The sequence below is a fragment of the Aegilops tauschii genome, chromosome 5 (genome assembly GCF_002575655.3).
Source record: "Aegilops tauschii subsp. strangulata cultivar AL8/78 chromosome 5, Aet v6.0, whole genome shotgun sequence".
NCBI classification, from domain to species: Eukaryota; Viridiplantae; Streptophyta; class Magnoliopsida; order Poales; family Poaceae; genus Aegilops; species Aegilops tauschii.
The window spans coordinates 452,065,257-452,090,105 of NC_053039.3; the positions used below are offsets into that span (position 1 = coordinate 452,065,257).

At 50.1% G+C, this 24,849-nt stretch overlaps 2 protein-coding genes across 2 annotated transcripts; one reads left to right on the plus strand and one right to left on the minus strand.

Moving 5' to 3' along the window:
• Positions 1–12,844: 12,844 nt before the first annotated feature.
• Positions 12,845–13,327, minus strand: LOC109775823 (uncharacterized). The gene has a single exon (XM_020334522.1). The coding sequence runs from the start codon at positions 13,325–13,327 to the stop codon at positions 12,845–12,847; it is 483 nt and encodes a 160-aa protein (XP_020190111.1).
• A 1,314-nt stretch (positions 13,328–14,641) lies between these two features.
• Positions 14,642–15,825, plus strand: LOC109775824 (probable kinase CHARK). Its single transcript, XM_020334523.1, has 2 exons — positions 14,642–15,441; positions 15,522–15,825. The coding sequence occupies exons 1-2, from the start codon at positions 14,642–14,644 to the stop codon at positions 15,823–15,825; spliced, it is 1,104 nt and encodes a 367-aa protein (XP_020190112.1).
• The last annotated feature ends 9,024 nt before the right edge of the window (positions 15,826–24,849 follow it).

Consider the following 24,849-nt stretch of genomic DNA (forward strand, 5'->3'; position numbering starts at 1 on the left):
ATGTATGAGTTCTAATGGTGCCAAGTGTCTCTCCTCCACAGCCTTGTGAGGCTGGCGAGGTTGCTTAGCTTGCACACATAAAAGGCACTTAGAACCTTTGGCTAAAGTGAAACTCGAGATTAAATTCAACTTAGCTAGCCGCGTCATAACACCGAAATTAATGTGACAAAGACATGAAGGCCAAACTTCAGATTCAATAACACTCGAATGAATATGGTTCACGACTTTATTACAAAAATCTATGAGGAAAAGGCGGAACATCCCTCCGCTCGCATAACCTTTTCCAACAAATAGTCCATACTTAGTAACAACTAATTTATTAGACTCGAATACCAACTTAAACCCTTGTCTATATAGAAGGGAGCCACTAACGAGGTTCTTCTTGATGGCAGGGACATGATGCACGTTCTTCAACTGCACGATCCTTCCTGAAATAAACTTCAGATCAACCGTGCCAACACCATGAACAGAAGCACTCGTGCCATTCCCCATCAATACGAACCCGTAGCCTGTGACCTGGTAAGAAGTGAACAATGAAATGTCAGCACACACATGAACACCTGCACCTGTGTCCACCCACCAATCGTTGGGCTGAAACCCTGAAAAAACAGTAAACAGATTACCATACCCAGATACACCATTCTCATTGTTGCCCACAATCATGTTGACAGACTTGGAGTCCTGTCCTGACTTCTTAAACTTGTTTGAGCACTTGTTGGCCCAATGTTCAACCGAACCACAAGTAAAGCAGCCCTCATCCTTCTTGTTCTTCTTGAAGGTCTTCTTACCCTTCTTCTTAAAGTCGGTATTGTGTTGGACACCGTTCTTTCCCTTGGGCTTGTGGGAGTTGAAGTTCCTCTGATTCACCATGTTGGCGACAGAAGTACATTCGGCCCATTTTCCGTGCGAGCCCTTTGCTCTCGAATTCTGTTCAACACTCAGATGACCAATGACATCCTCCACAGAGAATTCACACCCGCGATGTTTCAAAGTGGTGGAAAAGTTCCTCCAGGAATTAGGGAGCTTAGCGATTATGCAGCCTACGGCAAACTTGCCCGGTAAATCGCACTTAAGAAGCTCAAGCTCCTTAACGATGCATATTATCTCATGAGCCTGCTCCAGTACAGGACGGTTTTCAACCATCTTGTAATCGTGAAACTGATCTATAATATACATCTCGCTCCCGGTATCGTTGGCCCCGAACTTAGATTCGAGCGCCTCCCACAAGTCCTTGGCGACATGCACATGTAAATATGCGTCGACCAATTTATCTCCGATCACGCTAATAAGTGCTCCGAGAAACACAACAGTGGCCTCCCTGAACGCCTTCTCCTGTTCAGGAGCAATCGTTCCCGTGGAGACACCGGTGACCCAGAACACGTTCATAGCCATGAGTCGTAAAGTGGTCTTAGTCTGCCAACGCTTAAAGTACAAACCGCTAAACTTATCCGGTTTCAGTGTAGCGACAAAGCCACTTGCCGAAAAATTCCTACACATAATAGGTTTTTGGATTGCTCAGTAAATAGGCAATTTTTTGATTAACTTAATCCACGAGTAAATTACTAGCATGACATTGGCACAAATAAACGGATACTAATATTCAGTCAAGCAAGCATATACTACAATAATTGCATTAAGATCTACATATAACTCTAGCATGGCTAAAACAGAAAACAGTAGGAGCGGGATAAACGAGTTATACCCTCCAGTCGGCCAGGCAGAAGCCGCGGCAGTGGTGACAGTAGCATCGGCATCCTCGGCGGCCTTCTTGTCAACTTCAACTTTCTTGGCGGCGGCACGTTCGGCATCGGTGCACATGGTGATGATGAGGGCGAAGCGGACGTAGACGAACAGCGAGCAGTCGCGTAGTCGCTTACCAAAAACCTATTCGCCCCTCTCCCGTACAAGATCCGGAGAGGCGGGGTTTCGGAGACCAGCTCTCCCGTCGGCCGTGTACGCGGCGGATGGGATGGAGTCACCGGTGGCAGCAGCAGCAAGGAGGAACGACGGCGGGCGTGCGCGTGGAGCAGATGTGATCTATTCGTGGCGGCTAGGGTTAGGAGACACCTCACACTTATATAGACGCAGCCGTGTGGAGAGACATGGGCTCGACCCATGTCCGAGTCCGTGACAGTCCACGATCCGACGTCTCAGATCGTGACCCAGCTATCAGAAAACTCCCCGTTACTGACTGACAAAAATAAGCGCGTAGGTGTGAGCTCGGCTCGGCTCATTCTCGCAACCCATAATCGGGTTTAGCTAGGACTCAGTCCACTGAGACTTCGCGAAGTCTGAGTCGACAGCATCGTACGTATAGGCCTGCCTCGATCGATTGATTTTCCTATTCGTTCATGTGGGCTGTGTGTACGAGGATTTTCTTAAGTGGGTTGCTTTCCCTTTGTTTTGTCCTCCCAAAAGCTTGTCTCGTGTTGGGCTATCTTCTTTTCCTGTGCCTATTTTTCTTAAGTGTGCTGGGCTGTCTAGTCTCCTACTTGGTTGGTTACTTTTTTCAGTGTCTGTGTCAACGCTGCCAGGCATGGCGTGCGTCTTCATGAAACATAACATAATGCATAAAAAAATAGTGTGTTTGTATTACTTGAGCACATAATTTTGACACAAGAAATGGAAATAAATTAGAGAACATCTCTGGTTGAACTAAAAATGAGCTTCCTGGTGCATGTCGTAAAAACTGCTAAAAAAGGGGAAGCAGGTAGTAGAAAACTGAAGGTCGCTCTCTGATCAACAAAAATGTAATTTGGAACAAGAATAATGTTGCATACGCCTAGTCTGGGACCATCTACTTCTTTCTTAGTGTATATCACTAGTGTTAGGTGATCCGTGCGAAAATAGAATATATTTTAAATAAAATAATAAGTTACACACGGATGACGGACATGCAATTGTGTGTGATCAACGTGTGAGCGATCAAATGATACTATTTTGAGAAAAAAAAAAGGTTGCATAGAAATGACGAGCATGCAATTGCGCGTGGACGATTGACATGTGGCTGGAACGTGCATAACCAGTGGCACTATCTTATAAATATAAAAATATATTAATTTGTACATGGATGGGCATGGCCAGAGTAATGGCGACTGTGCGGCCCATGGGTGTGCAAGTCGAGTGGCGTTATTTAAAATAAAAATCCTAGACATCACTAATAAGAAAAGGGAAAAACACAAAAAAATAGAAAGTAGAAAACGAAGAAGTTAAAAATAAACCCATCATATCGATCTGCCCAAGCAACCAACCGCCCGCCCCGCACACACCCTAGTTTTGCTCGGGTGGTGTCACTTGCAATTGCATGCAGACTACAACATATGTGGTTGCGCATGGGAGGACATGCAACTAGTGTCGGACATGCAACTGGCCCGCCACCTCTCCCACCGCCCCCTCCGGCAAAACAAAGGTCTAGGTGCAACTATGTTGGGGAACATGTAGTTGTGGTCAGGTGCGGCGCTTGCAATTGCATGCCTAGTGTCGGACATGCAACTGGCCCGCCCCCTCTCCCGCCGCCCCCTTCAACAAAACAAAGGGCCAGTTACAACCATGTTGGGGGACATGCAGTTGCGGTCAGGTGCGGCGCTTGCAGTTGCGGGGCTGTTGTCGGGCGTGCAACTGGTCCGCCCCCTCTAGCGGCGCCCCTCCGACAGAACAAAAAAGTCTAGTTGCGGTCGTGTTACAAGACATGCAGTTGCGGTCGGGTGCGACGCTTGCAGTTGCATTCCTAGTGTCGGACATGCAACTGGCCCGCCCCCTCTCCCGCCTCCCCTATCGACAAAACAAAGGTCTAGTTGCAACCACGTTGGGGAACATGCAATTTTGGCGGGTGTGGCGCTTGCAGTTGCGAGGATGTTGTCGGGCTTGCAACTGGCCCGCCCCCTCTAGCGGCACCCCTCTGACAGAACAAAAAAGATCAGTTGCGGTCGGGCTAGAAGACATGCAGTTGCGGTCGCGTGCAACACTTGCAGTTGCATGCCTAGTGTCGGAGATGCAACTAGTCCGCCCCCTCCATCAAAACAAAGGTCCAGTTGCAACCATGTTGGGGGACATGCAGTTGCGGTCGGGTGCGGCGCTTGCAGTTGCGGGGCTGTTGTCGGGCTGCAACTGGCCCGCCCCCTCCGATAGAAAAAAGTCCACTTGCGGTCGGGTTACAAGACATGCAGTTGCAGATGGGGCACGACAATCAGAGTTGCGTGCTTGGTTGTATACATGCAACCAACTCCACACTCACCCACCCCCCCAAACAACACATAGTTGCATTACGAGGCGATACTTGCAGTTGCATGGCTAGCAGACATGCAATTGTCCCTCCCCGACAAAACAATACAGAGTTGCAATTGCGTTGAAGACTTGCAGTTGCAGTCGGGACGAGACACTTGCAATTGCATGCCTAGTGCTACACATGTGTAGGAGATATGCCCTAGAGGCAATAATAAATGTTATTGATTATCTCCCTGTTCATAATTATGTTTATGTTCCATGCTATAACTGCTGTGGTTCCCGAGCCCGTATATCCATAAAGGCTCTGGGGAGAACCCATATGCATGTGTGGAATAATAAACGGTAAAATGTATTCCTAGTCGTGCCTCTAAGACTAGCTCAAGTGTTGCATGATGATTATGTTTTCCCAATCATGGGCATGTCTATGCCAAGCAACTTTGAGGGCACAATGTCAGGAAGGACATTTGTGTTGAATCGACCCGAATTGATGTTATGCTATGAGATACATTCGTCACAAGTTAACGGTTTATAACACAGAGATAGTTAATGTTTGCATAATTCCTTAGACCATAAGAGTATCGAGTTTCTTCATGCTTGCTTCATGAACTTTGGGGTTTGTTAAACGTCATCCGTAACTGGATGGCTATTACGGCGGCTTACGAGTTCATGGGAAAGTATGTTAAGTAACTTGATAGCTCAAGATTGGGATTTGCTCCTCCGACGATGGAGAGATATACTCGGGCCCACTCGGTGTTACGGTGTCCATCATCGTCTGGCCAGACACTTTGTGATTTGATCACGGGGATGCCGGAACACGAAACGAGAAAAGAGAACAAAACCGGTAACGAGGTAACTTGCATAGTGGACAAAGTGTTGGCCCACGGGGATGCAATAAATCTCACCTCAGGTGTTTGTGATATATCGTGAAGCAACATGAATAGCTCATCTCAACTGGAGGTTCACTCGAATATTCATTCGTGTGGGTATAGGGGTCAATATGGGTGTCCACGGCTCCGATGTTGATCATTGATCGGAAGGGGTTCCAGGTCATGTCTATACTTCACCGAACCTATAGGGTCACACGCTTAAGGGTCATCTATCTGCTGAATACTAGACAGGGAGTCTGAGAGAAAATCACCGAAAAAGTTTCGGACACCGAAAAGTTTCGGACAGCGGAATCGTACCGCAGAGAGAGGTCACCGGATGAGTTTCGGTGAAACCGAAAAAGTTGTTTCGGGGTATGCCATTAAGTCAAAATGGTTTCGGCACATGCCTGATAATTCTTGGAGGGTGCCAGAATCATTCTGGAAACTTTTTGGAATTTTCAGAAATAAAAACCGAAAATGTTTCGGAGCTGCCGGTACCGCTTTGGCTGTTTTTCGCAGATGAAATTCACTAATCTGAAATTGTTTCAGAACGAATCCAAAATCATTTTAGTGGGTACTGGAATTATTCTAAGACCCAAAGAAATATTTTCGGATTTAGTGGACGCGAAAAATTGTCTTCATGAATAGTGAAAACGCATTCTTGTTTGCTTTTCGCAGATGAAAATCACTAAACCGAAATGGTTTCGGAACGCGTTGAAAATTATTTTAGTGGGTACTGGAAATGTTCTGAGCCCACATAAATATTTTCAATTCGAACGGACGCTGAAAAATATCGTCATGAATAGTGAAAGTGCTTTTTGCTTGGCTTCTTGGAGAAGCCACCTTGAGGGCCTTTTTGGTATTTCCCCCCTTGGCTTCTTGGAGAAGCCACCCTTGGGCTTGGCCTATAAATAGGGGTGGAGGGGGCTGCCTAAAGGATCATCCCTTCTCACATACATGCCATTGCAATGATCTGGCTTCTTCTCTCCCTCCCAGCGAAATAGTTTCGTAGAGCCGAAAGGCTGTCTGGGTTCCGGCAGGAACTAGTTCTGGACGGCGAAGCCCTGCCGGATAGCTGACACCGTATGTGTGCAACTCTGTAGAGAGGTCGTAGTTTCGATCTTAGTGCCCTGAGGGGCTGTTCGAGAGTGCCTCTCGAAGGGCTGTCCAAGTGACGGTCCGAGTTCTGTGGGTCCTCCCGGAGGGCTGTCCGAGTGACCGTTTGAGTTTCGAAGGTCCTCCCGAAGGGCTGTCCGCGACACCGTCCGGGGGACTGTTCGACCGCCTCCCGGAGGGCTGTCCGTATGGCGGATGAGGGTATTCATCCTCGCGGTTGGGAGGTTGTAAATCCTAGCTGCGGGGATCTGCACCGCCGATCGTCATCGACTCTACTTCCCGCTGCGCTACGAGTCGGTAACGAAAAAGATCAAACCATGTATGCAGTCTCCATAGTGGTCCTGGGCTGGTGCGTAGGTCGGAAAATTTTTGTTTTCTGCTGCGTTCCCCTACAACATGCGATTGTCCTCTCGACAAAACACCATAGAGTTGCACTCGTGTTTGAGTCATGTAGTTACAGCCGGGGCACGACAATCAAAGTTGTGTGCCTGGCTGCAGAAATGCAACTCCACCCCCCCCCCCCCCGCCCCGACAAAACAACACATAGTTGCATTACGGGGCGATACTTGCAGTTGCATGGCTAGTATCAGACATGCAATTGTCTCTCTTCGACAAAACAATACAGAGTTGCAATTGAGTTGAAGACTTGCAGTTGCAGTCAGGACAAGACACTTGCAATTGCATGCTAGTTCCAAGCAAGCAACTGTCCTCCCGATGAAACATCATAGGGTTGTAGTTGGCGGGCACTTGGAGTTGTGTGCCTAGTGATAGACATGCAACTACCACATCTTCTGATAAAACACCAAAGAGTTGCAATCGCGTTGATGATGTGCAGCTGTACCTAGGGGTGACCCTTGCTAGCTACTCCACCCCAACAAAAACACCACTAAGTTACGATCATGTTGAAGACATGTAGCTGCAGTCGGGGACGATTGTGCAACCAGATGGCAACATTTCCAATTTTCAAAAATGAAACGGTTATTTAATAAAAAATGAAAAATAAAAAAGGTAGCAAGAAAAAGGTTTGAAAAGAGCAATAAAAAGAAAGAAAGAAACACCTCATCGACGGGGCAAATTGCATGAAAAACAAAAGAAAATTGAATATCCCACTAGATGTCGACTTCCATGTGGATGGGAAAAAGAAAGTACAAAAACTATAAAATAAAATAAAGTTAAATAAAAAAATACCCCATATTATGCGTGTTTCGATCTCATCGCCACACAAGTCTCGTCACAGTTGCGGACGCGTTTTACCCCTTGAGTTGCACGTAGTTTTGGATGCATGCAATTGCATACGTGTTGCACCCTCGTAGTTGCATGGATTCCGATAATTCTAGTTGTACGTAAGGGGAACAAGAGTTTTTGTGACAAATAAAAAGAAAAGGCAACAATTTTTCTGTCAACCTGACGTAGGAAAAATAGGGCATATCAACATTACGAAAGTATATTCCTGGGTAATACATGAATGAAACAAAAAAAAATTACAAAAAAGAACAAGCAACATACAAATAAACAAAAAATCCATGTACAAAAAAGAACAGGCAACATACAAATAAACAAAAAATCCATGTACAAAAGGCATCAACAAGCAGCGTAAAATCCTTCATGCATGCAAAAAAAAGTCTATTCTACAAAATTTAGATGTTCCGTATTGCCAAAAGATAAAAAGAAATTACAAGTAAACCATTTTAACAAATAAATTGATGAGTATATACACTAAAACAGAAAATGGAAACAAAAAAGAAAAAAGAAAGTACAGGTATATAGGAGAGTGGGCTGCCCTAGCAAGTTTCCTGCTTGTTGTAGACAAAAGCAAAATAACGGAAAAGACCATCCAGCCGTTGGCCAGCCGTGCGTAGCCTTTCGCGGCAAAAAAACAAAAAGAAAGTGGGCTGGTCACGTCTTAACAGGCCGAATTGATACAAGACACTATATTACGTGAATCTTGAAGCGACAAACATCGAACGGCCAGACTGTCGAAGTCTCAGTCGACTGATTTTTAGCATCTCCGACAGATTATTGCGTATAAGTTATGTAATCCCGAGCCTGACCTATCGTGTTCATATTTTGTGGTACTCGTTGAGTTGAACTTGTTTACTTTTGATAAAATGGATGTGCACGTCCCTTAATGGAGAAGTTGGGGTACTCACTTTTCGGATAAGAAAAAAAATGTGCAACTCCTTTCACTTCCTCTGCCACCTCTACCTCCAACTCCTTCGTTCTGAGCATTGTTTGTGATCCAAATCCTCTGCATGAAGCAAGGAAGCATGGATACTACTTGCAATCGTACTTTCTTCCATCCAAATCCTCTGCATGAAGCTCTGCCTGCCTTTGCATGCATTATAGAAGATGGCCAATACAAACAAGGAGAGAAATAAGAACCTGATAGGTACAGGGAGCAAGAGAGAAAACTAGGGAAAACAAACAATGGCCAGACCAAAGTCCTCAAAAGCCCCCCTCCAAGAGGCCAGCTAGAAATGCAATCATTCTTCAAAGGACATTTCCAACGCCACTTTTCAATGCTCCCGACTCACCTTGCCTCGCGTAGCAGGCAAGCGCGTCTGCTCCAACCGAGTACGTACGTACGTACCATGCCATGCTACTGTGCACGTGCACGACGCGAGAAGGGCTTTGGTTGCCAAATGGTGTCCGCACGAGTCCCACAAGCGGTGCAGACACGTCATGTACGAAACAAAAGATGTTACTGCAAGGAGTCTTCTTCGTAATATTGTAGTAGTAGACCTGTATGTTTACTCAATGGATCAGGTAGGTTTAGGGATTCGTGGTGGATTACTGTGGTATTACCTTCTCCTTGACCAGATGAGCAGGAACTCCCGGTGCCAGAGCCAGCCATGGTGAAGTAGTGTCCGGTGATGGCAGAGAGTGGATGGCGGCGGTGGCGGAGCTTCCCGTGAGCGCCGCGCTAACCCTAGATCGGAAGGGATTGTCAGTGGGGTTTGTGGCAACGATCAACCTCGTAAGTCGTGCCCCGGCCCCACCTCTGTTTATATAGCGTGGGTCACAGGGGCCCACCGACCATGGTTTGATTGGGCGCCTCCGATCAGGGCGCGATGCAAGTTCCCGTTCGACCCGTTGGGCTCGAACGGGAGAGAGATCAACCTAACACTGTAGGGTTGAGCTTGGCCTAATGTAACACGTATACTCGGCCTGGGCTTTATAATCCTAATAGTAGGCTCTCACTAATCTCTCAAGTGCAAGTCTCAAGTCTCGTGTTTGATCTCATGGACTCACCAATTGGTTAACCAGTGATAGATATGATGCCGAGAAGAAGAGCAATCATCTACTTGGTCGGTTCCATGCCATCCATCTTTCACCATACGTCTGCTCGTACTCTCCCTCTCCATACCCCTTCCGCTGCCATAGTGCCTCGGATTCTCCCACTCCAGCGCAATCCACGTCTTCCTCCCGGAGGGCGGAGGCTGCATCCATCACCTCCTTGCTGTAGGGGAACCCCACGCGCGAGATGCGGCAGGCCTCACACCCAATTTCTTATGGAAGAGTCTAACAACTACTTTCTCCGTAAAAAAATATAAAAACATTTAGATCATTAAAGTAGTGATCTAAACTCTCTTATGTTATTTATAGGGAATACTTGTCAGGTTTCGAGTTCTACTGTCAAATTGATAGTACGTTTTTGAAGATACGAGGCCCAACAAGTTGCTGTGGGACTCTTCTATCGTACGAAACAGTCGTTACCCCCGCAGCCTCCTGCGTTTGCAAGGTCTTACAGAAAGAGAGGGAGCAACGCCCCGTGTCATAGAAAAATTCCAGTCATTCATGGTTCGCCACTAACCCTTGCCCGTAAACCTAAAAGGATTGCAGTCCGTCTAGTCTCTCTGGTCCTTAGGTCGAGTTCGCTGAGTTTTGTGATTAGATGCTGCTTGTTAGTAGGTGCATGGACTCCTTGAGTGATGGACCTAACACCATCTACAGCCGGACTTGGCAAATCAAATCCCTCAAACCCTCGCGGACGCGACCGGGCATGCACGCAGACGCATCCGGACGGGCCCTCATATTTCCTTCCGGGGATCCACATATCTCAAACCCGGACTCTCAAATCCATGCAAATACATGCAGGTCGATCATGCAACACAATGTCGCACGTAAATAGCAATTGTTGGTATCAAGCATAGATAGCATTTACATGAAATTTATTTGAAGTGCCGAACTCAAGCATTGCCTCCTTGGTTGCCATTGTCGATCCACATGTGCTCCACAAGATATTGAGTAGTTGTGTGTGCACCTGCTGATCTCGAAGATTCTGATGCATCTGCAGAAAGTTCATAAGCTGAGCCGCATCTTGATCTTCCGGGATTTCAACTTATTCTTCAGGTGCTTTGAAATCATGGGTTTGCGCTACACCATCACCCTCATCCTCGACAATCATATTTTGCAGAATAACACGACATGTTATCAGCTACCACAAAATTTCTGATTACCACAGCATTGCAGCGCTCTGCATAATACCCCAACGAGCCTGAAGCACACCAAGTGCCCTCTCCACGTCCTTCCTAGCCACTTCCTGCATTGTTGCAAAGTGGCTCTATTTATTGCCACGCGTCTCGGATATGGTCTTCACAAACGCCACCCACTAAGGATACATACCATCGCCAAAATAGTACCCCATGTTGTAGTTTCGGTCGTTGACGGTGTAGTTGCAAAGCCTCCTGAACACCGGTGATCGTTGAAGCACGTTGATGTCGTTGTGAGAACCGGCATTCCAAAGAAAGCATGCCAAATCCATAAATCATGTGATACCTGTTGGTAATCGTAGCATAATTTTAAAAAAATTCTACGCTCACCAAGATGCATCTATGGAGTCTACTAGCAACGAGGGGAAGGGAGTGCATCTACATACCGTTGTGGATCGCGAGCGGAAGCGTTCCAATGAACGTGGATGACGCAGTCGTACTCGCCGTGATCCAAATCACCGATGACCGAGTGCCGAACGTACGGCACCTCCGCGTTCAACACACGTACGGTGCAGCGACGTCTCCTCCTTTCTTGATCCAGCAAGGGGGAAGGAGAGGTTGATGGAGATCCAACAGCACGACGGCGTGGTGGTGGATGTAGCGGCTCTTCGGCAGGGCTTCGCCGAGCTTCTGCGCGAGAGAGAGAGGTGTTGTAGGGGAGGAGGGAGGCGCCAAAGGCTGTAGGTTTTCTGCCCTCCCTCCCCCCCACTATTTATAGGACCCCTTGGGAGGGGGGAGCCGGCCAAAACCCATCTAGGGTTGGGGGGGCGGCGGCCAAGGGGGGGAAGGGGTTGCCTTGCCCCCCAAGGCAAGGGGGAACTCCCCCCCCCCCTAGGGTTCCCAACCCTAGGCGCATGGGGGGGAGGCCCAAGGAGGCGCCCCAGCCCACTAGGGGCTGGTTCCCTTCCACTTTCAGCCCACGGGGCCCTCCGGGACAGGTGGCCCCACCCGGTGGACCCCCGGGACCCTTCCGGTGGTCCCGGTACAATACCGATAAACCCCGAAACTTTCCCGGTGGCCAAAACTGGACTTCCTATATATAATTCTTCACCTCCGGACCATTCCGGAACCTCTCGTGACGTCCGGGATCTCATCCGGGACTCCGAACAACTTTCGGGTTTCCGCATACATATATCTCTACAACCCTAGCGTCACCGGACCTTAAGTGTGTAGACCCTACGGGTTCGGGAGACATGCAGACATGATCGAGACGCCTCTCCGGTCAATAACCAACAGCGGGATCTGGATACCCATGTTGGCTCCCACATGTTCCACGATGATATCATCGGGTGAACCACGGTGCCGAGGATTCAATCAATCCGTATGCAATTCCCTTTGTCAATCGGTATGTTACTTGCCCGAGATTCGATCGTCGGTATCCCAATACCTAGTTCAATCTCGTTACCGGCAAGTCTCTTTACTCGTACCGCAATGCATGATCCCGTGACTAACGCCTTAGTCACATTGAGCTCATTATGATGATGCATTACCGAGTGGGCCCAGAGATACCTCTCCGTTTACACGGAGTGACAAATCCCAGTCTCGATCCGTGCCAACCCAACAGACACTTTCGGAGATACCCGTAATGCACCTTTATAGTCACCCAGTTACGTTGTGACGTTTGGCATACCCAAAGCACTCCTACGGAATCCGGGAGTTGCACGATCTCATGGTCTAAGGAAAAGATACTTGACATTGGAAAAGCTCTAGCAAACGAAACTACACGATCTTTTATGCTATGCTTAAGTTGGGTCTTGTCCATCACATCATTCTCCTAATGATGTGATCCCGTTATCAATGACATCCTATGTCCATAGTCAGGAAACCATGACTATCTGTTGATCAACGAGCTAGTCAACTAGAGGCTTACTAGGGACAGGTTGTGGTCTATGTATTCACACATGTATTACGATTTTCGGACAATACAATTATAGCATGAATAATAGACTATTATCATGAACACAGAAATATAATAATAACCATTTATTATTGCCTCTAGGGCATATTTCCAACAATACCACCACTTCTAGTATGATGGTGGCCTCTCTTGTATGACCTTGATACATTCCCCGCAGACCTTTGGGCAGTTCTTCCATTGCTAATGCATGCAACCAATTTATCCGAGCATGGAAACCCCCTTGCCTCTCAAATAGCCAACAACTTCTCCGTGCCCTTCGCATTTGGTTCTCTGAGATACTCAGGTCCAAACACCTCCACCACGGCGCGGACAAACTTGACAGTAGTCTTCAGGCACGTGCTCTCCCCCATCCTAACCATCTCACCAACGGCGTCTGCAGCAGTACCAAGTGCAAGCATCCTCGGGGCAGCCGTGCACTTCTGCTTGGCCGAGTGGCCGCGGCAATCCCTTTTGAGCTTGAAGTACTCGTCGTGTGCCTCCACTCCCTCCATAATGCGCAAAAACAATGGTTTATGTATGCAAAAACGGCGACGAAACCATGGATCATCCGGGAAAGCAGGTTTGGGAGCAAAGTAGTCATTGTGCAGTAGCTTTGCTTTGGACACCCTGTCCCGGTTGATCACTCTTCTCCCTTTGATTGAGCCCTTGAAGTTGAGAATATGCTCCACTTGCCGCTCCATTTCCTCTTGCATGCTCATGAGCATGATCATGCCCACTTATTCCTCCAAATCCGACAAATAATATGAAAACGGCGACGAAACCATGGATCATCCGGGAAAGCAGGTTTGGGAGCAAAGTAGTCATTGTGCGGTAGCTTTGCTTTGGACACCCTGTCCCGGTTGATCACTCTTCTCCATTTGATTGAGCCCTTGAAGTTGAGAATATGCTCCACTTGCCGCTTCATTTCCTCTTGCATGCTCACGAGCATGATCATGTCCACTTATTCCTCCAAATCCGACAAATCGAAGAACTCATCTTGAATCATTTGGTCAAGCTCCATCGGTCCATACTCCTCGTTCGAGGAAGCATCGGAATCCATAGTTTTACCTAACAAAATAACAAAAAATCTGGCCGGACAATGTGTCGAACACATCAAGCGCAAGGCGGAGCCGAAGAATTGCCGGACGTACCAAGGTGCCGTCCGGGCCGACGACGACGTCCCACACGGCAAGGACGGGAGGACTCTTCCGAAGCTGGCGGCGGAGAGCCTGGGAGCGGCGGCGGAGCGCGAGATGGACGGCGCGGAGGAGGAAGAAAAAAGGAGATAGCAAATGGATCCGGTGGTTTTGGGGGTGGATTTGGCGCAATTTGGGATGGGGTCGGGCTGTCGGGTCCGACATGGCGGGCGTGCCCGTGCGCCCCCATATCCATCTCATATTTGGGCTGGATATGGGGGGTGCCGGTCAGCCCGGGCGTTTGAGGGCACCCATCTGGATCAAAAAATCGTGACTAGTCAGTGACCGGGCAGCCCGTCCGGGCGGATATGGCGGGTTTGGGAGGTCCGGCTGTAGATGCTCTAAGAATCACTAAGAATCTGGAATTATTGTTTGGATGGTCTCGGATTGAACCCGAGTTATGCTGACCTTACATGCTGCTGGTCAGTGATCCTTAGGTTGTTTAAAGCCTTTATTTCTAATTTTGGATCGTCGCTCGTATGGTTAGTGTCTTTCTCTGGCATTGTGTCTACTTCTATCTTAACGCATGAATTCAGATGCTGTTGTACCTGCATGGTTCCATTTTAACGAAATCTACCGGTGATGCTCAAAGCCTAATTAAGACGGATTTGTTGGGAACTGTACCAGCAGCATTCTTGAAATGACGTTTCCCGCACCATGCATGCATGTTTCATGCTCCTGACTCGCCGCACCACAAAGTAAGTCCACTAGCGCGGGTAGCAGGGAAGCGCGTGCATCCATCACCTCCTTGCTGTAGGATTACCCTACGGCCGAGATGGGGCAAGCTTCACCTCCAATTTCTCCTTCCAAATTAGTATCACCGAACCAAACTCGCCGTGTTTCACTGGCATGATACCCTATGGGCGGAACATCTCCTTCTCCAACAACAAGCTTGCAGGAACCATCCCGCCGCAGCTCGGCCTCTTTACGGGAGTGGAACTTATCAACTTAATCTCCTTAGATCTCTCAGTAGCCGAGGTTGTTCGTGTTCCGTATGAACCGAGGACACGAAAATTGTTGCCCGGTACTACACATGGCCAGGGTGTGACTGGGAGAGCGGCCAAGGCACTGCAGCACGTTGTAATCCGCGGCCACGGGAAGGTCGCATCGCGGTCATCGTCGTGGCTCGAGCTAGCAGCCATGGCAGCTTCTGCTTTGTTAGGGTTGATCTGCGCCATAACAGGGCTCGTGCTCTGCTGCATCCGTAGCAAGAGAACGCGGCAGCAGAGCATGTCGGCTATCATAACCGAACCTGAACTCCAGCGAGGACTGGGGCCTAGGCAGTTCCGCTACGGCCAACTTGCCGCCGCGACTTGCAACTTTGCAGAGGAGAAGAAGATCGGGAGAGGGGGGTTCGGTCAGGTTTACAGAGGCTACCTTAGTGACCAGGACCTTCATGTGGCAATCAAGACGCTCTCAGTTGCTGTCTCTGAGGAGAGGTCAGTGCAGGGTCTCAAGGAGTTCCAGGCGGAGGTCACCGTCCTGAGCCAGCTCAGGCACCGCAACATTGTCCAGCTCGTCGGCTGGTGGTGCGGTGGCCGGAGAAGGCGGAGAGGACGGCGGCTAGCGCTCGTCTACGAGCTCATGCCCGGCGGCAGCCTCGACACGCACCTCTACGACGCTGACAAGCACTTAACTTGGCCAGAGAGGTACTATAACCGATTCTGTTGCACTGGATACAAACTTTAAAACCTGATGAAATGTGAGATTAACATCCACAACTTTGCAGGTACGAGATCGCGCTGGGACTGGGCTCTGCCTTGCGGTACCTCCACACGGAGTGCGACCGGTGCATCGTGCACGGGGACATAAAACCCGCGAACGTGATGCTCGACGCGTCGGGCAACGCTAAGCTCGGCGACTTGGGGCTAGCAAGGCTCGTCGACCATGGCGCCGAGCCACGGACGACACAAGTCGTCGCAGGCACCGTCGGGTACATTGACCCAGAGCTCGTCAACGGCCAGAGGTGTGCAGCTTCGGCGTGGTGCTTCTCGAGATCGGCTGTGGCCGGCGGCCAACCTCGGGGACCCTAATGGCGTCAGTCCGCCGCATGTACCGCCAGAGCCGGGTCCTCGACGCGGCCGACCAGAGGCTGGGCGGCGAGTTTGACAGGCCGCAGATGGAGTGTCTGCTCGTGACGGGGCTCTGGTGCGCCCACCACGACCCCGTGCAGCGGCCGTCCGTTACCGAGGCTATATATGGACGTCCTGCGATTGCAAGACACAGAGTTGCCGGTGCTCGGTGGAGCGATGCGTGGTTCCTCCGGGGACATCCTCTCCTTGGAGAGACGGGCTTACGGTGACGACGCGTTATCTGAAAACTCAAACTCTGGTTATGTGCATTCAAACCGAGTACCTTACTGTCGAGTATTCAACTTTTCTCTTTCCAGAAGAATAGTACATGTATCGGTGCATGCACCCACGGCTGTTTGTATCTGTAAGATTCAGTCATCGAATGATTTTTAATCTACCAAACAGGAGCTCCTAACAGCTGATTTTCATGTGACCTCCCATAACTGGAGAGAAGCAAACCAACCGGACGATTTGTAATTGGCTATGCTTAGTAGTTGACATCTTTCGTGTTCACATTCTCCCTTCCATTTTATTTTATTTTGTGAGCCTTGCCATCTGAATTTTATATCTGTTCGTGCAGCATAGCTTGTTTTTTAGAGTGTGCAGCCTTCTAATCAGGAGTTGTTGAAATTTACAGAGAGGTGCCAACACTAAGTATAACACTTGGTCCCTTCTCCTATATTCTTTTTTGCGGGGCCCTTCTCCTCTATTTTTCGGTCGAATATCCCGCTCGTTGTGTCCCTGCTAGCGTGTACCCTCCGGACTCGATTTTTTGGCTGGGCCATACATGGTCACTTGTATGGACGTTTGAAGACGGTAGGAAAACTCTAGTTGGAAAAAAACTAGCCATCGTTGAGAGTTCCTTTTTTTTTTTTTTGCGGGGTGATCGTTGAGAGTTCCTATCCGGCAACCACCACCGGGCGCAACTGTACCACGACCCACCCTTGTCCGGTCAGTTCCCCGGGCTCGGTCAACACGAAAAGTTAATTCTTAACTTATGGTATTGTCACACTGCCGAGTCAGAGTAAACATGTGTTGCTTGACAATGCATGGTACGTCCAATTTTTTTAATGATTTTCTAAAATATTCATGTGAAAAATATGCTAGAATTCCAAAAAAGTGAATAAATTCAAATTACTTTTTGAATATATAAAAAGTTCACAGATTTACAAATATTGCTGGTTTTTAAAATGCGGATTTAAAAATGCTACCAAACTACAAAAAAATAGTGATTTTTTAAAAAGTGCTCATGAATTGCAAACAAGTTCACAAACTAAAATTATGAAAAGGAATACTTGAAAAAGATAAAAATGCAAAACCGGTAGGAAAACAATAAAAAAACAAAGGAAAAAAACCAAAACCTTAAAAAGAAAGAATAGACACACCGAAGCCCCGAGTGGGCCTACCAATGTATGAGTGGGAATGTTTGCTCCACACGATAAATAGGAATTGTCCACGACGTACGATGAGCAAACGGACACCCACTGATCATTTTAGGTCAGATCCACGTCCATGTTTCTTCCCTGGCATCACGTGCTGGTAGGGCTGCAAGAAAAGCTTGAGGCTCGTGAGCCGCTCGAGATCCACTTGAATTTTGGCTCGACTCAAGATTGACTTGAAAAGAAATGAGTTGAGTATGAGCACTTTATGTGGCTCGATCAAGAAACGAGCTGATCTTGAGCCAACATTGGCTTACTCGATTTTAGCTGGATATCATATAATTATATGAAATAATGTTGATATATATATTTAAAGAAAATAAGATAATTTATTTTCATATATGTTTTGTACATTTTACCTGCTAGCAAACATGATAACTTAATTAAACACGGAGATAATTTAGCCTCAATATGGTACGTGGTCAACCATGTGTTAAGTATCCTGTTATTCTTGGTCATAGTTTTAGAGCAAAGGTACTAGTATTCAATAAGTTCAATTTTACAGTGGTTTCTTATGTTGTGTTATGGCCTATCTTGTTTGAAAAATTGCATTATATTATTAACAAAAAATCTTATTAGCCAATCATTAATTATACATTAATTTTTAATCTATGTAGTCTATGGATGACTTTTATCGGAAATTAAATGCTGCAAAGGACTTTGTGATATAGTCGGATGAAAAAGAGGGGAAGAAGACTCAAAGGAAGAGGACTCCAAGTAAGAGGAGGTCAAGACTTGAACTAAATCAAGCATTTTGAGCTTTGCTATGAATGTAAATAAGCTCTGCTACCACACTCATCCCTGGCGCATGTCAATCCCCTGTCTAAGTACCACTTTTATAGTAGTGTATGTATGCAACTTGCACAAAACTAGAAAAGTAGATATAAATAATTTGCGTGCAGTGCAGTCGGATCCTTTTATATTTTTCTGAAGCATGCATGTTGTCTGGGTACTGACGGAGACCAGCTACTGAGGAAAGTATTTAACAAAGTTGCTCAATCGCTAAATCTGAGTGAATGTCACTTTGTTTATGCTGTGAAAGGGTGAAACATCTCTGTAAGCGCTGTCGGTAAACTAATTGTTATTGCTGGCCTTTCTCCTCTTGGTGTCCTGTTGTTGCTTCTGAAAGCCAGGTTTTGAGCTCAACTTGAGCTTGTGTAGAACCGTCGAACCATTGCTCAGAGATTTGGCTAAACTTGTAATAAACGATTAAATGATTTTATTGCATGTAGGTGAAACTTGTATTAAACGATTACAGCTACAAGATGGGAGAGGAATCTTATACCTTGAGGGTTATTCATAGTGGTCACTTCATCTGTACTACTACTGCAAGAAACAACCTTTTAAAGTGCCCTCCACTTCACGCTATCACAAGGGCAGGTCCACATTTAGTCATTGAATTGTATTGTATGTTTAATAACAATTCATGTTGTCATTTTGTTCGCCTTATAGAAGTTATTTTTTGTAAAAGATGGAACGGACGGAACTATACTTATAAGGCATCTCCAACGGCAACCCGTAAATTTCCTCCAGCATCCGTCCGTGGACAAGGGGACTAGTCTGCGGACACGGATGTAGGAGGCCACCATCCAACTGTAGCCGCATACATCCGGCCTTCCTCATTTTTTTTAAAATCCGCACGATCAAATAGCCGCATACAAAGTGTACGGACATTCCTTCCTCGTTTCTTTTAAAGTCGGCATGATCAAATAGCCGCATACAAAGTGTACGGACGTTCAAATAGCCACATGCAGCAGTGGTGCAAAGTTAAAAAAGTTCAAATATTACATTCCAACATTGTTTTCCCCTTTGATGATCATAGGACCGGACACCACGGTACAAACGATCGAAGACAACCTTGCGCATCCGAAAACGCCGGCGAAAGAGGTTAGCAAGGAGTGCATCGGGGCAAAGTAGTCAGCCATCAGTGTCAAATGGCCGCGCGCCTTGTTGCAGTTGAGCAGTCGATGACTCTTGATCGAGCCCTTGAAGTTGAGAACATGCTCCTCTGCATGCTCCGCGTCTTCACGGACCGTCGGCGTCATCGCCGACTCATCAGAGTACTCCTCCTCGTTCGACGAACCGCCGGACGGCTCAACGTAGTGCTCGTATATGTACTCTAAATGGGAATCCATTGCTAGAAAGAAGGGAAAACTTTTTTAGCTCCAGCAACTGATCGAACAGTTGCCTGCCATGGTGAGTATAGCAGCGGACGGTACCTGGCAGGGCGGTCGGAGGGTTGAACGGCGAGTATAGAAGCGGGGTGGAGCCCTGCTGGAGTGCTGGAGGTGACAGAGACGTAGAGTTCCGGCAGGGATGTGGCGTGGCGGCAGGGTTGGTGCAGCTGCGGCGAAGGCAAGGGAGAAAGAAGGAAGAAGAAAAAGTAGGGAGGATGAAGGCGCGGGGTCCGGAAAGAGTTTTGGCCCCCTGTTTGTCTCCGGTTTGCGAAAGAAAACACGTTTGGATCGCCTCACGGACCACTACACACCCACGTTGGATGGCGGCGGTCCGGATTCGGGTGATTTGCGTGTCCGCTTTGGAGATGCCCAAGATACCATAGACGCCTTTGTTGGATCTGATCTCACCGAGGAAGGCTTGCACCTTGCCCTGACCACCCACGCCAATCTCCTCCGCCCCTCGCTCTCCCCGGTGGTTCGGCCTAGCGTCGGAGGAGAGCTCGTCGCTCACTTTGTACCCCGGTAGAGAGAAGGTGCAACGAGAATTAGGCAGTATGATCCCTTACCCATGGATGGATTTGCACTATCATGATTTATCAAACTGCTTGTACTGTTAGTCCGTCCGCTCGTGACAGCTATTTCTCAGCCACTCTGTTTCGGCAACATTGCCGCCTAAAGCGTGATCCAAATCCATCGAATTTCTATTCCACACTTGGTTTTCTCATTTGCTGGGAGCGATCGACAGATCCTAGATCAGCCCCCCACCATCTTCCAACCCAATCCACAGTTGCGGCTCGAGATTTGGTTGCCCAAAACCAGTTAACAGACCAAGAACAGAAGCAAATCCATCCCAAAAATCAAATCCCCAAATAAAAGCCTCTCGCCTCTAGTCTTGGGCGCCTCCTCCAGCCTCCTCCTTTCCCCCTCCCTCGCCGCTGCCGGCTCGCGCCGCCCGGCCGGCGTCGGTGGCGGCGGGGCATCTTCCCCTTCCTCGCAGTGGGCCGGCGTGGGACGGCAACTCGGCATGGAGGCGCGCGGTTCTGCAGAACGACCTGGCGTGGCGGTGGCCGGGGCGGCACGGCGGTGGCATCCTGGGTTGGTGGCGCAGGCGGCTGCTCTTCGGGGGCGTGGTGGGGCGTGCCTGCGCGGGTGGCGGCTGTGGGCGTCCTGGCCAGATCTGGATCGGGGGTGCTCTGGCCGGCGGCCAGCAGGCGGCAAGGGCCAGCCGGCGGCGCGCGGGGGCATGGTGGCGGCGGCGGTGATGCGTGCCGGTCGGATCTGTTTTCCGCCAGGCGGCGCGGGTTTGGGGCTCCGGCCTCACGTGGCGGCGGCTCCAGCTCTGGGCGGCGGCGGTGAGGTGGCTTCGCCATGCCGGCATCACAGCAGCTCGGCGGGCCGGCGGCTGAATTTCCGGCGTCGGCTCATCTGTAGGCGGTGCGTTTCCACCTTTGGTCCCTCTCCTTGTCGTCTGGTTACTACCTTCGTTGAAGGTTCGGCCCTCCCCCGACTACGGTCCATCGCTTGTCTCTCGCTCGGCGGCAAGACCGAGCTCGTCTCGCGCCCGACAGCAGGACCGACCTCGTCTCGCGCCCGGCAGCAGGACCATGCTCGTCTCGTGCCCGGCAGCGGGACCGAGCTCGTCTCACGCCTGGTGCCGCAGGATGGGTCGATGGAGGCTAGTTTCGGCAGGCCTATTGGGTTTCGGCGTTGAAGGCAGCCAAGGGGTGCGAAAGACGGTTCCTTTCCGCTCGTATCTTTGGTAGGGGTAGCGGCGTGGGTCTCGAGTGAGGTGGTGTCGAGGTCTTGGATGCTAGGGCGGCGGCCCTGGTGGTGGTTCCATGGTGCTCATGGGCAGAGCCCGTGGTTAGGTGTTGCCCGTGTGGGCGGCGTGGTCGCCGGGGTTTGGCATCCTGGGTGGTGAGTGTTGGCCGGGGTCAAAACCTGATCTATCTTCGGACGGACCGGCGGCAGCGAAGCTCGTTCCCTTCTTGAAGACGTCGTCGCAGCTCTTATTGTCCATCGTGTTGCTCTAGGGGAAACTCTGATCTTCGGATTGGGCGGGGGCGGCGCTCTGGTGTCGTAACCTTCTTGAAGGCGCCGCCTTGGAGCACACGGTTCATCATATACGGCTTCATCTCTTCATGGTGGCGTGTTTACGGTTGAGGACCCCGATTGCTCTTGTAGTACTAGGGATAGTGTTGCTGCACTCAGCGCCTATGTATCCAGCCTTGGCTGTGTGCGTTTTTTTCTTAGTTGTGGTCGATCCTTACTTTATATATAAAGCGGGGCGGAAGCTTTTTCGGTAGAAGAGGAGTGTCAAAATCGGTAGAAGGCAGGACTGCTCCCCGACGATTGGCAAGCTTCAGGCTGTCGGTAAGCTTTTGTCGTAGAGGCCAGCAAAAGGAGAGTATGTGGGTAGAGCTTTAGAAAATTTATGGTGCCTTTTTACTCTGCTTGAGTGCAAAGATCTTGTTAGAAATCACTTTCTATCCACTTTCCATGATGAGAGTAGCAAGAAGAAAGCTCTGGATAGTGGGCCGTGGAGTTTCAACAAGGATCTGATAGTGATTGAAAAATGTGTGCGCAGTAAAACAATTGATGAGTATGAATTTAATTTTATTCCTATCTGGGTCAGAGTTTATGGTATTCTCATGGGCATGATGAGTTCCGAAACAGGAGAATTGATTGGGAAGAATATTGCAAAAGTACTTGACATTGACCTTGATCATGGTGGAACTGCGATGGGCGAGTTTATGAGAATTAAGGTACGGGTGGATATCACAGTTTTTGAGAAGCGGCTCCCTCCCTCCGCGTCGTCTCCCGCGAGGCGGCCCGGAGGCCAACCCCAACCCTCGCCGCCGCTCCCTCCTCCCCCCTCCTCCTCCCTCGCCGCCGCCCGGGGGCGCGGCCGGGCGAAGCCCTGCTGTTGCCGGCGGCGGCGGGGCCCCTTTGTCTCCCCGCTCGGGCGGTGCTGGCGCGGGCCGGCGCCCCGGGCCGAGTCATAGCGCTGCAGCCGGGCTCCATGGCGGCGCGGCGGGCTGGGGCAGCTCCCTGACGTCCCTGCCTCCCCCCGCGGCGGGCGGCTAAGGCGGGTGGCGCGCGTGTGCCCGAGACGGCGGCGACTCCTGCGCGGCCAGATCTGGCTCATGGTGGCACGGGCTGCCAGTGGCCACCTCTGCCGTGGCCGTGGCAGGTGGTGGTGGCACCGCGGCAGTTGGTGGTGGTGGTGCGGGTTGGAGGTTGGACACGGCGGCCGCGGCGGCTCTTCCGGGTCTGGCCTCTCGGCGGCGCGGGCCGCGGCGGCTCTTCCGGGTCTGGCCTCTCGGCGGCGCGGGCCGCGACGGCTAGGGCTGCGGGCGGCGGCCCTGACCGAGGCCCCCTCGGCTGGTCGGGGTGGCGGCGCAGCGGCGGTGGCTGCGGGGGTGCGTGCCCGGCGGCTGCTGTGGTGGTGGCAGGTTGATTGCGGCGGCGGCCAGACTTTCCTGGCGTCGGCCTGTCTGTAGGATGCCTGTTCGGCCTTCAACCCCTCTCCTCGGCGTCCGTTCGCTTCTCTCTCTGGAGGGCTGGCCGTCTCCCGGCGGTGGTCCATCATCCGTCTCGCACCCGGTGCCGTAGGACCGAGCTGGTCTCGCGCCCGGCAGCAGGACCGGCCCGTCTCGCGCCCGGCAGCAGGACTACGCTCGTCTCGCGCCCGGCAGGAGGACCGGCCCGTCTCGCGCCCGGTGTAGCAGGACGGCTCGATGGAGGCTTGTTGTGGCCGGCCTACTGGGTCTCGGCGTTGGGACCGGCCAGGGGTGTGAAAGGCAGACCCTTTCCGCCCGTCTCTGCGGTGGGGGTAGCGGTGGGGCTCGGGGGACTTGGTGTCAAGGTCTTGGAATCCGGGGCGGCGGCCCTGGTGGTGGTGGCGCGGTGCTCATGGGCAGAGCTCGTGCCTCGGTGCTGCCCGGCTGCCACGGCCGTGTGGGCGGCGTGGTAGCCGGGGTGTGGCGCTCGGTGGCGGTGAATGTTGGCCGGGGTGAAAACCTACTCTATCTTCGGACGGACTGGCGACGGCGAAGATCGCTCCCTTCTTGAAGGCGTCGTCACGGCTATCACTGCTCGTTGTGGTGCTCCAGGGGAAACTCTGATCCTCGGATCGGGCGGTGGCAACGCTCCGGTGCCGTATCCTTCCTGAAGGCACCGCCTTGGAGCCCACGTTCGTCATATGCGGCATCACTTCTTCGGATGAAGCCCCCGGCGGCTCTTGTAGTGCTAGGGTGTGTGTTGTTGCGCTCAGCGCCTATGTATCCTACCTTGGGGGGTGTGTGTTGGTGATGGGTGAGTGCGGTTGTACCGGGCACTGTGTGTCGTGGAATTGTCACGGCAGATTGTTGGAAATATGCCCTAGAGGCAATAATAAATGGTTATTATTATATTTCTTTGTTCATGGTAATTGTCTATTATTCATGCTATAATTGTATTGTTCGGAAATCGTAATACATGTGTGAATACATAGACCACAACCTGTCCCTAGTAAGCCTCTAGTTGACTAGCTCGTTGATCAACAGATAGTCATGGTTTCCTGACTATGGACATTGGATGTCATTGATAACGGGATCACATCATTAGGACAATGATGTGATGGACAAGACCCAATCCTAAGCATAGCATAAAAGATCGTGTAGTTTTGTTTGCTAGAGCTTTTCCAATGTCAAGTATCTTTTCCTTAGACCATGAGATCGTGCAACTCCCGGATACCGTAGGAGTGCTTTGGGTGTGCCAAACATCACAACGTAACTGGGTGACTATAAAGGTGCACTACGGGTATCTCCGAAAGTGTCTGTTGGGTTGGCACGGATCGAGACTGGGATTTGTCACTCCGTGTGACGGAGAGGTATCTCTGGGCCCACTCGGTAATGCATCATCATAATGAGCTCAATGTGACTAAGGCGTTAGTCACGGGATCATGCATTGCGGTACGAGTAAAGAGACTTGCCGGTAACGAGATTGAACAAGGTATTGGGATACCGACGATCGAATCTCGGGCAAGTAACATACCGATTGACAAAGGGAATTGCATACGGATTGATTGAATCCTCGACACCGTGGTTCATCCGATGAGATCATCGTGGAGCATGTGGGAGCTAACATGGGTATCCAGATCCCGCTGTTGGTTATTGACCGGAGAGGCGTCTCGGTCATGTCTGCATGTCTCCCGAACCCGTAGGGTCTACACACTTAAGGTCCGGTGACGCTAGGGTTGTAGAGATATATGTATGCGGAAACCCGAAAGTTGTTCAGAGTCCCGGATGAGATCCTGAATGTCACGAGAGGTTCCGGAATGGTCCGGAGGTGAAGAATTATATATAGGAAGTCCAGGTTCGGCCACC